A 14785-nucleotide genomic window follows, 5' to 3' on the forward strand; every position below is an offset into this window, starting at 1 on the left:
TTTGAAGTTTAATTTTATTCCTCTACACATTGAAGGAAAATGGCAACATTTTAAATGTTTGTATTTAATATAGTTCTGTATTTTTGCCTTTATTTTAGAACAAGCTGTGATCAGAATTATTTTCTGTGTCGCTCACTTTAGACAACTGAGTCTGGAAGCAGCATCTACAAAATCGAGGCAGTAGACAGAGACACCGGCTCAGGCGGATCTGTGACTTATTACCTGCAGGTACAGTAACACCTGCACCACTCCAACAGCTGGCATTATCTTCCTCAAGAAGGTTATGTTCTTGTTTGCTACTTGCAGTGGTGGGCACAGTTCCGCTAACCGCTAATTATTGAAGCTAATGTTTTCATTATCGGATTAGCTTTTCAGATAACTTTGAAAACCATCATCAGACCAATTGTCTTCTGATACGTTTTGGTCCGATAATTTTTAGACTGCTAATATATTTTTGGAGGTGTGGTGAGCAAAGCTTAACAGTTACAAACATTTATTAAGTTTAAAATCAGTTGAGTACCTACTTATCAAATGTTTTATAGTAAATGCACAGTTCTTCCTGTGCAAACAGAGGAGAGCTGGTTCCAGGAGAGACTACTCTATCCTCTGCAGGCAGAGGAGAACTAGTCACAAAAAAGAAAAAAGCTTATTTCTTTTGTCCCCATACAGATACGCTGGCAAGATCACTCAAGTCATCCAGAGGCATACAGTTTTAACTTATGGTTAAAATTTTAACCAAACTAATTTCGGACAATTTATTTAAATTAACATCACGTCTGAAGTTTTATAAAGTGAAAATATCAGATATATGTTTTAGTTTTAAAGTAATGCACTAATTTTGAAGGTTTATTGTGGACATGCTGTGTCCAGGTGCATTATGGGTAATCTCAGTACATTCACGACAGAAGAAATGCATTTGAAACGCTCTGATCAGGCTCCACATGGACAACAGCATTAAGCCCTTTGTATATTGTGCCTAAAACACTTGTGAATATATTCTCTGGGTTTATAGATGTTGTTATTGTGTTTGTTTTATGTAAAAATGCCAGATAAGCCCAGGTTGCTTCTCCATTATTTTCAGTTGGAATCATTGCAATCGATTCCTGTTTGCTCTTTAGAGCCCTGTATATTGTCAAACACTGTCTGTCATCTTTGTTCCAGAATATATAAAATGTGTGAAATTCAGTTCGCGTTTATTAAATTCCACGCATCTTAAACGTAGCAGACACGGATCATCTAGAATTTTGTTTTGGCAAGTTTTTACGGTCTCTACTGCCTCTACTGGCCAGTAGTGTTCATGGCAGTATGAGCGTCTGTGTGTTCTATTTATTTTGACCTCGGTTATATCAGACGGTTGTCAAATAACAAATTGACTTTTTGGCTTTTTGCAAATGGCCGTATCAGGATCTCTCTAAAAGACATGGAGAGATCTCATTTATATTTAATGGAGAGGTGTGCCTTGGGTTAAAAAGGCTTTAAAAAAGTTTAATTTTGGTGCAGATCTTAATCAAGCTGTGGATTTTGGCTTTGATCATCCTGAATATTTGAGCTTTGATCTCTCAGGCTGATTCTTTTTTATCCTCATCCTCCCTTTGATCTTTTATCTTTGACTCCCATTTATTTGATCTTGTAATCAGGAATGCTAATTAGCTCAGTCATCAGTACCAAAGATCAGGATGTACAACCTGATCCTGATATTATGTATATGGTTTAAATCCTGATTAAATTATCAAAGAAATATATGATTAAAGTTCAGTGATCAGGTTCAACAGCCAGCAATCAGGACCAAAGCCTCATGATTAAGGGACAAAATCCAATCATCAAGATCAAAGAGATCCAGGATCAAAGATCAGGATCAAGACTCAGCAATCAAGGCCAAAGGTCAGCGATCAGGAATTAGTTCGGTAATCAAGCTCCTATATCAGGACTCAGGACCAAAGTTTAGCAATCAAGACCAAAACTAAGTAATCAAGAATTAAGCACAGTAATCCAGAATTAAACTCAGTAACCCATCCATTTCTTCACCTGCTTACTCCAAGGGTCACAGTGGGCTGGAGCCTATTTCAGCAGCCATAGGGCTTGAGGCAGGGTACACCATGGACAGGACGCCAGACTGTCACAGGGCCACATATAGACAAACACATTCACACCCACATGCACACCTACGGACAATTTAAAATTTCCAATCCAGCTGCTCAAGTAGTAATCAACAAAAATAAGTGATCAGAATCAAAGCTCAGGATCACAGCTCAGCAATCAGAAAAAAAGTTGACAAAGGATCAAAGGTCAGCAGTAAGAATCAAGGGTGAGTGTTCAGGATCCTATGATTGTCTGTGCATAGGTATAATTTGGTCAATAAACAGATCGTGATCCAGATCTGGTGGACAACAATTTATTATCAGTTGGGGTGGCTCACCATCGTGAACTAAGGACTGGAATTTAGTTTGGATCTTAAAAGAAAAGGGCACTTTGAGTCACTGGTGAAGATATGTCCTCTACCAGGTTCTGTCTTTTCTTATATGAGGGGGTGGGTTGTGTATACTGAATAATATCATTCAGACACTCGTGTGGGCATGCATGTGTCGCTGCTGTGGTTAGGAGGACAGGGATTAAATCACAATCACATTTGTGTCAGGTGCTGCAGGCTTAGAGGCCTGCTGTGGCAGGGGGTGGCAGTGCATGTTGACTTGCACTTTAGGCTATTGAACAGAGAACATCTGGCCTGTGGTGACAAGTGCACATCTGGACACACCATCTTCCACCTGCTGACTCTGTCCTTCAAGCATACGGGCTCTTTATTCACCCAGATGGACACAGACACAGACTTCACACATGCATATAGTGTCATTGAAGCGACTGTTTTCTAACTTTTCTTTAACCTTCACGTAATTGTGGTTGTAAATGTGACTTTTGTGCTGTCCTGATTTTGACTTGTCTGTTACAGAATCCTCAGCCCAGTCTCTTTACCGTTGACAGACACAGCGGAATCCTTCGAATCAAATCTGGAGAAATGTTAGATTATGAGAAAACCAGGATTCATTTTGTCACCATAATTGCAAAGGTAATTTTACATATTTAAAATACAATAAATAAATTTGTGTTTACATTGTAGGCAAATATTCACATACAGTATATCTGGAAAGTATTCACAGCACATCACTTTTTCCAAATTTTTTTATGTTATAGCCTTATTCCAAAATGGAGTAAATTCTTTTTTTAACCCCCTCACAATTCTACTCACAACACCCCATAATGACAACATGAAAAAAGTTTTTTTTTAATTTTTACAAATTTATAAAAAAAAAAACAAAAAACGAAGAAATCACATGTACATAAGTATTCATTCCCTTTGCTTAGTATTTTGTTGATGCATCTTTGGCAGCAATTACAGCCTCAAGTCTTCTTGAATAAGATGCCACAAGCTTGGTGTACATATCTTTGGGCAGTTTTGCCCATTCCTCTTTGAGGCACCTCTCAAGCTCCATCAGGTTGGATGGGGAGCGTCGATGCACAGCCATTTTCAGATCTCTCTAAAGATGTTCAACCAGATTCAGGTCTGGGCTCTGACTGGACCACTCAAGGACATTCACAGAGTTGTCCTGAAGCTGTTCCTTTGATATCTTGGCTGTGTGTTTAAGGTCATTGTCCTGCTGATGAACCATCACACCAGTCTGAGGTCAAGAGTGCTCTGGAGCAAGTTTTCATCCAGGATGTCTCTGTACATTGCTGCATTTATCTTTCCCTCAATCCTGACTAGTCTCACAGTTCCTGCCACTGAAAAACATCCCCACAGCATGATGCTGCCACCACCATGCTTCACTGTAGGGATGGTGTCTAGTTTCCTCCAAACATGATGCCTGGAATTCATGCCAAAGAGTTCAGTCTTTGTTTCATCAGACCAAAGAATTTTGTTTCTCATGGTCTGAGAGTCCTTCAGGTGCCTTTCGGCAAACTCCAGGTGAGCTGTAATGTACCTAAGGAGTGACTCCGTCTGGCCACACCATCATACAGTCCTGATTGGTGGAATGCTGCAGAGATGGTTGTCCTTCTAAAAGGTTCTCCTCTGTCCTACCTCAGCAATTTATGCATAGTATTCTACATTTTGATTGAAATTACAAAAACAAAGTAACTCATTTTCTACATAGATCCTGACTTAAAATGCACAATGTATTTGTTTCAGGATGGCGGTGGGAATTTCAAAGGCAAGGAGCAGTTTCTGTCATCTTCCGCTACCCTGACCATCAATGTGGTCGATGTACAAGACACACCACCTTTGTTTATTGGGATGCCATATTTTGGCTATGTTTATGAAGTCTCAGTGCCGGTAAGTACTGGATGCAAGTATTGCATGTTTTGATAGTATTATCTTTTAACTACGCAGTTAAAGCCAATGTGCGTCATACCTAGAAGGTTTTTGTAGTTGCTGTCAGAGTCTTTAACATTGGGGGGGATCATTTTAGCCACCTTTGATTGCTAATTAGTGTGAACTGAAGTCCTCCTAAAATTGATTAATTACAGAAGAAAGGTTTACTAACCTTGACGTTGCCATGATGCTGTGATCTTTGCTGTAATAATCGATGTCCTGACTGCAGCTTTGAAAGAAGCTGAGTGAAAATCAGAGGGTCTGGGTTTGGGATTGTCCTGGATCAAAAACAAGAGCCAGACCATTTACTTCCCAGACTCGGTCATCAGCAGTTTATCTGTATGCAGTGAAAGTGTCAAACTTGTAGAAAGTTTCACTTTAAGTGCTGTAGACTTTTCTCAGAGTGACATTCATGTCTCTAGGTCCTCAGACTTTGATATTGAGAGACACCTGGAAAGAGCTTACAGAGTCTTGAGATTACTAGACAGATGTGTTTGGTGATGCAAATATCTTTGCAGTAGAAAAAAGGTCCAAGTCTTTCGGGCCCTTGTGCTTCCTGTCTTCCTGTATAGTTGTGAGACTCTGATGCAAAATGGCTTTAGTCTTCCGTCTCTTCAAAGAATCCTGGGTACTGATCGAATGACTGTCAAATGGCAGGTAACTTGGGCAGAATATCATTTACAACATGTAAATTTCTATTCAGTGTTGAGGACCACAGTGATTATAGAAGGTCCCATTTCACCTGGCTGCGGCAGATAGATGGTTACTTGTGTGAGTCAACACCCCCGAGTCACACTAACTGTCAGAATGCTCGTAGCATGGGCCGGGGCGGAGGATTAGCAGCAATCTTCCATTCCAGCTTATTAATTAATCAAAAACCCAGACAGAGCTTTAATTCATTTGAAAGCTTGTCTCTTAGTCTTGTCCATCCAAATTGGAAGTCCCAAAAACCAGTTTTATTTGTTATTATCTATCGTCCACCTGGTCGTTACTGTGAGTTTCTCTGTGAATTTTCAGACCTTTTGTCTGACTTAGTGCTTAGCTCAGATAAGATAATTATAGTGGGCGATTTTAACATCCACACAGATGCTGAGAATGACAGCCTCAACACTGCATTTAATCTATTATTAGACTCTATTGGCTTTGCTCAAAAAGTAAATGAGTCCACCCACCACTTTAATCATATCTTAGATCTTGTTCTGACTTATGGTATGGAAATAGAAGACTTAACAGTATTCCCTGAAAACTCCCTTCTGTCTGATCATTTCTTAATAACATTTACATTTACTCTGATGGACTACCCAGCAGTGGGGAATAAGTTTCATTACACTAGAAGTCTTTCAGAAAGCGCTGTAACTAGGTTTAAGGATATGATTCCTTCTTTATGTTCTCTAATGCCATATACCAACACAGTGCAGAGTAGCTACCTAAACTCTGTAAGGGAGATAGAGTATCTCGTCAATAGTTTTATATCCTTATTGAAGACAACTTTGGATGCTGTAGCTCCTCTGAAAAAGAGAGCTTTAAATCAGAAGTGTCTGACTCCATGGTATACCTCACAAACTCGTAGCTTAAAGCAGATAACCTGTAAGTTGGAGAGGAAATGGCGTCTCACTAATTTAGAAGATCTTCACTTAGCCTGGAAAAAGAGTCTGTTGCTCTATAAAAAAGCCCTCCGTAAAGCTAGGACATCTTTCTACTCATCACTAATTGAAGAAAATAAGAACAACCCCAGGTTTCTTTTCAGCACTGTAGCCAGGCTGACAAAGAGTCAGAGCTCTATTGAGCTGAGTATTCCATTAACTTTAACTAGTAATGACTTCATCACTTTCTTTGCTAACAAAATTTTAACTATTAGAGAACAAATTACTCATAACCATCCCAAAGACGTATCGTTATCTTTGGCTGCTTTCAGTGATGCCGGTATTTGGTTAGACTCTTTCTCTCCGATTGTTCTGTCTGAGTTATTTTCATTAGTTACTTCATCCAAACCATCAACATGTTTATTAGACCCCATTCCTACCAGGCTGCTCAAGGAAGCCCTACCATTATTTAATGCTTCGATCTTAAATATGATCAATCTATCTTTGTTAGTTGGCTATGTACCACAGGCTTTTAAGGTGGCAGTAATTAAACCATTACTTAAAAAGCCATCACTTGACCCAGCTATCTTAGCTAATTATAGGCCAATCTCCAACCTTCCTTTTCTCTCAAAAATTCTTGAAAGGGTAGTTGTAAAACAGCTAACTGATCATCTGCAGAGGAATGGTCTATTTGAAGAGTTTCAGTCAGGTTTTAGAATTCATCATAGTACAGAAACAGCATTAGTGAAGGTTACAAATGATCTTCTTATGGCCTCGGACAGTGGACTCATCTCTGTGCTTGTTCTGTTAGACCTCAGTGCTGCTTTTGATACTGTTGACCATAAAATTTTATTACAGAGATTAGAGCATACCATAGGTATTAAAGGCACTGCGCTGCAGTGGTTTGAATCATATTTGTCTAATAGATTACAATTTGTTCATGTAAATGGGGAATCTTCTTCACAGACTAAAGTTAATTATGGAGTTCCACAAGGTTCTGTGCTAGGACCAATTTTATTCACTTTATACATGCTTCCCTTAGGCAGTATTATTAGACGGTATTGCTTAAATTTTCATTGTTACGCAGATGATACCCAGCTTTATCTATCCATGAAGCCAGAGGACACACACCAATTAGCTAAACTGCAGGATTGTCTTACAGACATAAAGACATGGATGACCTCTAATTTCCTGCTTTTAAACTCATAAAACTGAAGTTATTGTACTTGGCCCCACAAATCTTAGAAACATGGTGTCTAACCAGATCCTTACTCTGGATGGCATTACCCTGACCTCTAGTAATACTGTGAGAAATCTTGGAGTCATTTTTGATCAGGATATGTCATTCAAAGCGCATATTAAACAAATATGTAGGACTGCTTTTTTGCATTTACGCAATATCTCAAAAATCAGAAAGGTCTTGTCTCAGAGTCATGCTGAAAAACTAATTCATGCATTTATTTCCTCTAGGCTGGACTATTGTAATTCATTATTATCAGGTTGTCCTAAAAGTTCCCTAAAAAGCCTTCAGTTAATTCAAAATGCTGCAGCTAGAGTACTGACGGGGACTAGAAGGAGAGAGCATATCTCACCCATATTGGCCTCTCTTCATTGGCTTCCTGTTAATTCTAGAATAGAATTTAAAATTCTTCTTCTTACTTATAAGGTTTTGAATAATCAGGTCCCATCTTATCTTAGGGACCTCGTAGTACCATATCACCCCAATAGAGCGCTTCGCTCTCAGACTGCAGGCTTACTTGTAGTTCCTAGGGTTTGTAAGAGTAGAATGGGAAGCAGAGCCTTCAGCTTTCAGGCTCCTCTCCTGTGGAACCAGCTCCCAATTCAGATCAGGGAGACAGACACCCTCTCTACTTTTAAGATTAGGCTTAAAACTTTCCTTTTTGCTAAAGCTTATAGTTAGGGCTGGATCAGGTGACCCTGAACCATCCCTTAGTTATGCTGCTATAGACGTAGACTGCTGGGGGGTTCCCATGATGCACTGTTTCTTTCTCTTTTTGCTCTGTATGCACCACTCTGCATTTAATCATTAGTGATCGATCTCTGCTCCCCTCCACAGCATGTCTTTTTCCTGGTTCTCTCCCTCAGCCCCAACCAGTCCCAGCAGAAGACTGCCCCTCCCTGAGCCTGGTTCTGCTGGAGGTTTCTTCCTGTTAAAAAGGGAGATTTTCCTTCCCACTGTAGCCAAGTGCTTGCTCACAGGGGGCCGTTTTGACCGTTGGGGTTTTACATAATTATTGTATGGCCTTGCCTTACAATATAAAGCGCCTTGGGGCAACTGTTTGTTGTGATTTGGCGCTATATAAAGGAAAACCACATGAACTGCAAGACCCTGTCTGGTCCTTTTTTATGTGGACATAAAAAGGACTAGATAGGGTCTTGCAGTGAGGCAACAGATCTAACTACCAGTCCACCATGCCACCTTGTCAGCTTTAAACAATCAATCAAACAAAATGCCCAAAACACTAAATAATAAAAAAAATGCTCTAAAACGTTACCCCGTCTTAAAATTCTTGAAAAACTCAACAAAACAGTTGCTATCGAAAAAATATTTCATGTTTCAACAGTCCAAAAACATAAAATAAAGCATTGCACAAGAAATTGCTTTTCAAAATGCTCAAAACTCTAATGAAACACTTGCTTTAGAAAATAATTGTTTCAAAATGTTTGAAATGCTAAATAATTAACTGCATCAGAAATGATTCAGTGTTGAAAAAATATTTAACAATTGCTCCAGAAATTTGCTTTTTTAAAACACTCAATGCACTAAATGAAAAGTATTGGCTTATTTACAAATTAGTGTTTCAGTTTTAAAATCCTCAAAACACCAAACGGCACAATTACTTCAGAATATGATTCCCTGCTTTAAAACTGGTGGAGTGCAATATAAAAGTCATTAAGCAACTGGCTTATAAATTCAATGTGTCTTTAAAAAAAAACACTCAAAACACGAAGTGAAACAATTGCTTCAAAATCAAAAAGGATTCACAATAACTGATGTTGAAATACCACAGTGGTGACATCTAGTGGACAACCTGCATGTAAACTGACAATGTCGTATGCACCCCAAATTGATTTAAAAAAGTGCAAAAAACAGAAATTGGCAGTTAAAAAGAATATTTTACATTGAAAGGAAAGCAGTTGCAATTAATTTTACTGTACCAATCTGATGTACATTTGGCTCAATTACTGGTATTGATAGTCTTATCTCCAGCTGAAATCAAAAGATCGTGCTCAACTATTTGAATGCAGATGTAATGATGATGTTATTTTACCCATTCTGTAACATCAGTCACTATCAAAATCCAAACCGGCCTTTCTTTACCTTGTTGCAGCAGTGGGTTAAACAAAATTGATTGATTGATTGATGGACCGGTTGTCTGCCCAGATGATTCCCATCCAGGACCCAAGGTGGTTGTGTAGTGGGGTGGACGCAGTGACACAAGGCACCAGTGCACATCGGTGCACACTCTCAGACCTGACCCTACTTTGTTGACTATGTTAGATGCAACCCACTCATGAGGTTTTTTTTGTTTGTTTGTTTGTTTGTTTGTTTTTTCGTGCTCCTGTCACAACAGGGTTTTTTTTTATCTTACTATTACAACATACTAATCCTACCCCTCCCCCTAACTCTAACCATAACCTAACCCTACTCCTTCCCCTAACCCCAGCATCACTTTTAATTTTGTGCAGCCGTCACAGAATGTATCAGAAAAAAATTTGTGCTCCTGTTATGAAACTTTTGCACTTTTCGTGACAATATCACAAACCAATAGATTAATGTATTTCCGTGATGCTGAATCATGACATGCAGTGAGATATAATGTTTTTCAAAACTGCTGAATATTGGTTTTACAATGGGGCCAAATTTTTTTATAACATAGTATGTCTGAGAGTTTTATTACGCTGAAAAAAGAGAACAGTTGAACCAACTTAAATAGTAAGTCCCTTTGGCTGCTCCCTTGTTTTGCACTTGGGGTCGCCACAGCAAATCCAAGGTGGATCTGCATGTTGAATTGGCACAGGTTTTACGCCGGATCACCTTCCTGACGCAACTCCACATTACATGGAGAAATGTGGCAGGGGTGGGATTTGAACCCGGAACCTTCTGAACTGAAACCAAGCGCATTAACCACTTGGCCACCACCCCTGCTTGGTTGAACCAACTTAAATGAATTTTTCAATTAGTACCATCTAAATGAATTCAATTGTTTGAACTTACATTTGTAACTTACTAAGTTAAGTTCAACCAACTTAATTTATTTAGATGTTACCAATTGAAACAACTTTTTAAGTTGTTTTTTTCTTTTTTCAGTGTGGTGATCATTTTTTGGACAAAAACCATTGTGAATACACACAATCAAACTTTTGTGCAAACCCAAATAAGGGGCATTTATAACCTACTTTAATGAGCACTGTTAGTTGTGTACGCAATTTGAACAACAGTTTCATGGCATTTTGTTTCTTCAGCCACATCAGTTTGACAGAAAAACCTTGTTTTTTGTTTGTTTGTTTGTGTGTTTTTTGCAGGGGTCTGAAATATTCACGGTTGTTGCCACAGATGGTGATGTGGAAAACCCACGTTCAGTCTCTTACTCATTTGATGAAGGTAAAAATTTAATTAAAAGACAAGGAAATTTTATATATTTTATAAGAACATTTAAAGCTTACACTGAACTGTGTTGCTTCTTCAGGTGATGATGGTGTTTTTAGCATCAATAAAACAAGTGGCTGTATCACCTTACTGGTTTACCCCATTTATTTAAAAAGAGAAATCTTTAATATTACAGTCAGGGTAAGTTCATTTTGACTCTTTTCTTAAAGCGTTTCCTCTTTCCGCTCCTTTCAAGTTCTGTTGTTTTTTTGTTTTGTTTTGTTTTTTTCAGAATTGTTATTACTGCTTGTATTTTTTAACTTTATGGAAAAATGTATCAATCATATTATGTAGACAAAAGTCACAGATACAGCAGACAACAAAAAGCAATCAGAAACACAACAGCCAATCTTATATATGCAGAAAGAACTACTAGAAGATGCACCCACAGTGTGTGTACCTCCACCAGGATAATCATTATTACTGCCATCAACGGATGACCTCATGAATACAAAATAACCTACATCATAGTGATTTTTATCCTCTCATAAAACCCCCTCAGGTCTGCAGTGCAATTTTAGAAATAACACAGTGTGGACATAATGATACAGAGATCACTAACATGGCACCAAAATGTCAAATAAATATAAATAAATAAATAATAAGAAGAATTAAATTACAGAAAAACTGGAGGTTGCACACGTGCATGCACTCTTCCCTCTTGGATCTACAAATACTCAAACACTGCTGATTAACATTTGTGTTCACCACATTTGCACAATACTTAATCACTTTAACCTGTTCAACTCTGCTGGTGGAAAGAACAAGGAACATGACATTTTGTAAAAAGTCTTTATAAATGAAAGTCATTCATTCATCTTATAGACTTCCTGTAGGTGTTCCTGGAAAGCTTTTCATGCCAAAATTGTGCCCCACTCACCTGTAGGTCAGGGTACTGTTTTTTGGTCTTGCCTTTTCATCCATGTGTGGACAGCATTACTTGAAAACTTTTGATTTTATTCAGAACAAACATGGTGTAATGAGTGAGGGTCAATTAAGGACAAAGCGATTTAATTTTGAGAAAAATCAGAGAAAAATCAAAGTCACAGACCAAGGTCACATTTTTAGGGCCAGTGCTTATATATAGGAGATACTTTCAAGGAATTTGTTGAAGGTACACCCATGGTTACTAAAAATTATTTACAGTATAATACTGAAGTCACACATCAACTTTCTATGAGCCACATGACCTTTGCCCTTGAGTGATCTTAATATAGAATAGAAAAGAAACTTTAGTGTCATTGCACATATTTACATACAACAAAGCTTGTCCTCTGCATTTAACCCATCCCAATTACAGTTAGACACAATCCAACCACTAGGAGCAGTGGGCAGAGAAAGGAGCAGACCCTAAATAAGCATGTTTTTGACTGTGGGAGGAAACCAAAGTGCCCGGAGGAAACCCACGCAGACACGGGGAGAACATGCAAACTCCATACGGAAAGTCCGGGAATCAATCCCACGACCTTCTCGCTTTGAGGCACCAGTTCTAACCACTAAGTCACCATGCTGGTCGAAAGTCATAATGATTTAATTCAAACAGTTTGGGGCCAATATTGGAGGGTTGGTGGCCAAGTGGTTAATGCACTTGGTTTCAGTTCAGAAGGTTCCGGGTTCAAATCCCACCCCTGCCACATTTCTCTATGTAATGTGGAGTTGCGTCAGGAAGGGCATCCAGCATAAAACGTGTGCCAATTCAACATGCAGATCCTCCTTGGATTTGCTGTGGCGACCCCGAGTGCAAACAAGGGTGCAGCCGAAGGGACTTACTTTTTACGTTGGGGCCAATATTGAGTAAATATGATGGAAAGGTTGTGTATTAGTCAAACATAAAGAGGTTTACTTTGGGACAGAATTGTGTGATTGCTGCACTCGGTGAATATCCTGTATTATTTAATTCTGCAGGCTTATGTAACTACAACACTTATATGACAATAGTTTTCAATCAGATTTTAAGTGTACTGATAATACTGAATTAGCAATAATTCATAAATATGTGTTGGAAACTGTTTTGGAGAGAACATATTGATCATGTTTGTAAAAAAAATAACCAAGTCAGTAGGAATTACAAGCAAAATAAGATATTTAGTACATGACAGATGTCTTTTAACATTTCATTATAGTTTAGTTTATCCATATTTAAGTTATTGTAAAATTGTATGGGGAAGTACCTTTGCAACTTATATAAACAAAATATTTATTCTACAGAAAAAAATTGTTCGAATTCGTTCAAAACCTTGTGCTCCAAGTGCACCTCTGTTTTTTAAATTGCAGCTCTTAAATAGCTTCTATATAAATATTTTCTTGACTTGTATGTTTGTTTGTTTTTTTCAGAGCTCTTTATGATATTAAGTGGCCTTCCTTCATTAAATATTATTTTGTGCATAACCATCAAATTCATAATTATCTGACCAGGCAGGCTGCACACTTGCATTTACCTTTGCATAGAGCGACTCGTTATCAGCATCACATCAGATATCATGGCGTTAAATCTTGGAATGATATGGTGCATCTTGTAAATCCATCTATCACCTTATATACATATAAAAGTGGAGTAAAAGCAAAGATCCTGCAGGTGTAATTCTGTTGTGTTCTGTTGTTGTTTGCTTTGTTCGGGAGTGGATTGTCTATAAGCCTTTTTGACTTCCACCACTTCCTTGCACATCACTTATATTGTATTTTCTTTTTTCTCGCTCTCTTTTATTGTTTTATGTATATACATTATTTTTGTATGAGTTTTATTTTGTACTAAATAAACAAATAATAAAAATAAAAAATAATAAATTAAATAGCATTATTTTACCCGTGGTGCACAGGCCTCAGAGGTGACCCCTGAAGGTAAGGTCATGGACTACAGGGTGACAGCAGTGGTGATCCGGGTGGTGGACCTCAACAATCACCCGCCCACTTTCTACGGCGAGAACGGCCCTCAGAACATGTTTGAACTCACCATGTATGAGCATCCACCAGAGGGAGAGATACTCCGAGGGCTGAAAATCAGCGTCAACGATTCTGATCAGGTGGACGTTCGTTTTACTTCAGCCATGAAACAAGAATATTTCTCTCATCAAATAATCAGCACTTCTCATGATAACATTTTCATAGACAATCTGTTTAAAATGACAATACCATATAAGCAGGTGTAACAGCGCTGTTAATGTGTGTATGACATGCAGTGTTGCGTATTTGCAGGGTGCTAATGCTAAATTCAATCTGAGGCTGATTGGACCGGGTCGGATGCTACGAGCTGTCCCTCAGACGGTCCTCAACGAGGCCCAAGTTACCGTCTTAGTAGAAGACTCTGCTGCCGTGGACTATGAGAAACATCATTTTCTCACATACAAGGTGAAGCAAATTTACGATATTCATCTAAAGGGGTCACATTCTGCATAATGTTTTTAAAATCTGTCTTTTATAGTTACCATCTAATAGTTGGGGTTTAATGTTAATCATCTCCAAAGTCCAGTATTTCTCTGATGTGCATATACAGCCTATACATATAAATCAGGAAAAAGTTGCGATGATATGGAAAAGGCAAAATAATAATAATAATAATAATGATAATAATGATAACATCCTTACATTTACTTTGTTTTTTATTTCATGGCAGACAGCATGAACCCAAAATATTTCATGTTTTGTGTGGTCACCTTAATTTCTTTTGTTAATACATATCCATTCCAGCATTCAAGGCCTGTAAGACACTCCAAAAAAGTTAGGACAGGACAATTTATTGAAAATATATGGATTAAATCACCACTTTTATAGCCAGCTTTCTTGAAACAAGTCAGGGGATGGATACATGAACATTTCAAAGTCACTCAGTATGTTTTCGACTTAATTTACATCACTCATTAAAAAATATAAACATGGTACTGTATGGAAAATCTGTGTCAAGTGGCTATGCTAAAGAATACAAGTGAGGGAAGCCACCAAGGCATTCAGACAACTCTGAATGATTTGTAGGCTTCTGTAGATGTGAGTGGAGAAACTATGATTGGTGCAATATTTGTCTCACTTTAGTGAGAACTTCACTGCTGCTGAAATAATCCATCCACCTGGACTTGGAGTGATCACAATAAAGGTCCACTCTAAAATGTGCAGTTTTATCACACAACACAATGTCACAGGTGTCACACGTTTTGAAGGAGCATGTTGGTAAGCTGA

The 14785-nt window shown here is 38.2% G+C and overlaps 1 protein-coding gene across 1 annotated transcript in view; it reads left to right on the forward strand.

Annotated features, from left to right (window-relative positions):
* The window catches only part of cdhr1a (cadherin-related family member 1a), a 48632-nt gene that overhangs the window by 3903 nt on the left and 29944 nt on the right, over positions 1 to 14785 (forward strand). Inside the window, exons 5-11 of the mRNA XM_034184358.1 lie at positions 142 to 228; positions 2945 to 3061; positions 4181 to 4324; positions 10495 to 10573; positions 10659 to 10759; positions 13435 to 13638; positions 13811 to 13963. Coding sequence (XP_034040249.1) covers positions 142 to 228; positions 2945 to 3061; positions 4181 to 4324; positions 10495 to 10573; positions 10659 to 10759; positions 13435 to 13638; positions 13811 to 13963 — 885 coding nt within the window. The remainder of the gene's footprint in view (positions 1 to 141; positions 229 to 2944; positions 3062 to 4180; positions 4325 to 10494; positions 10574 to 10658; positions 10760 to 13434; positions 13639 to 13810; positions 13964 to 14785) is intronic.

Source organism: Thalassophryne amazonica, chromosome 13 (genome assembly GCF_902500255.1).
Source record: "Thalassophryne amazonica chromosome 13, fThaAma1.1, whole genome shotgun sequence".
In the NCBI taxonomy this organism is placed as follows: domain Eukaryota; kingdom Metazoa; phylum Chordata; class Actinopteri; order Batrachoidiformes; family Batrachoididae; genus Thalassophryne; species Thalassophryne amazonica.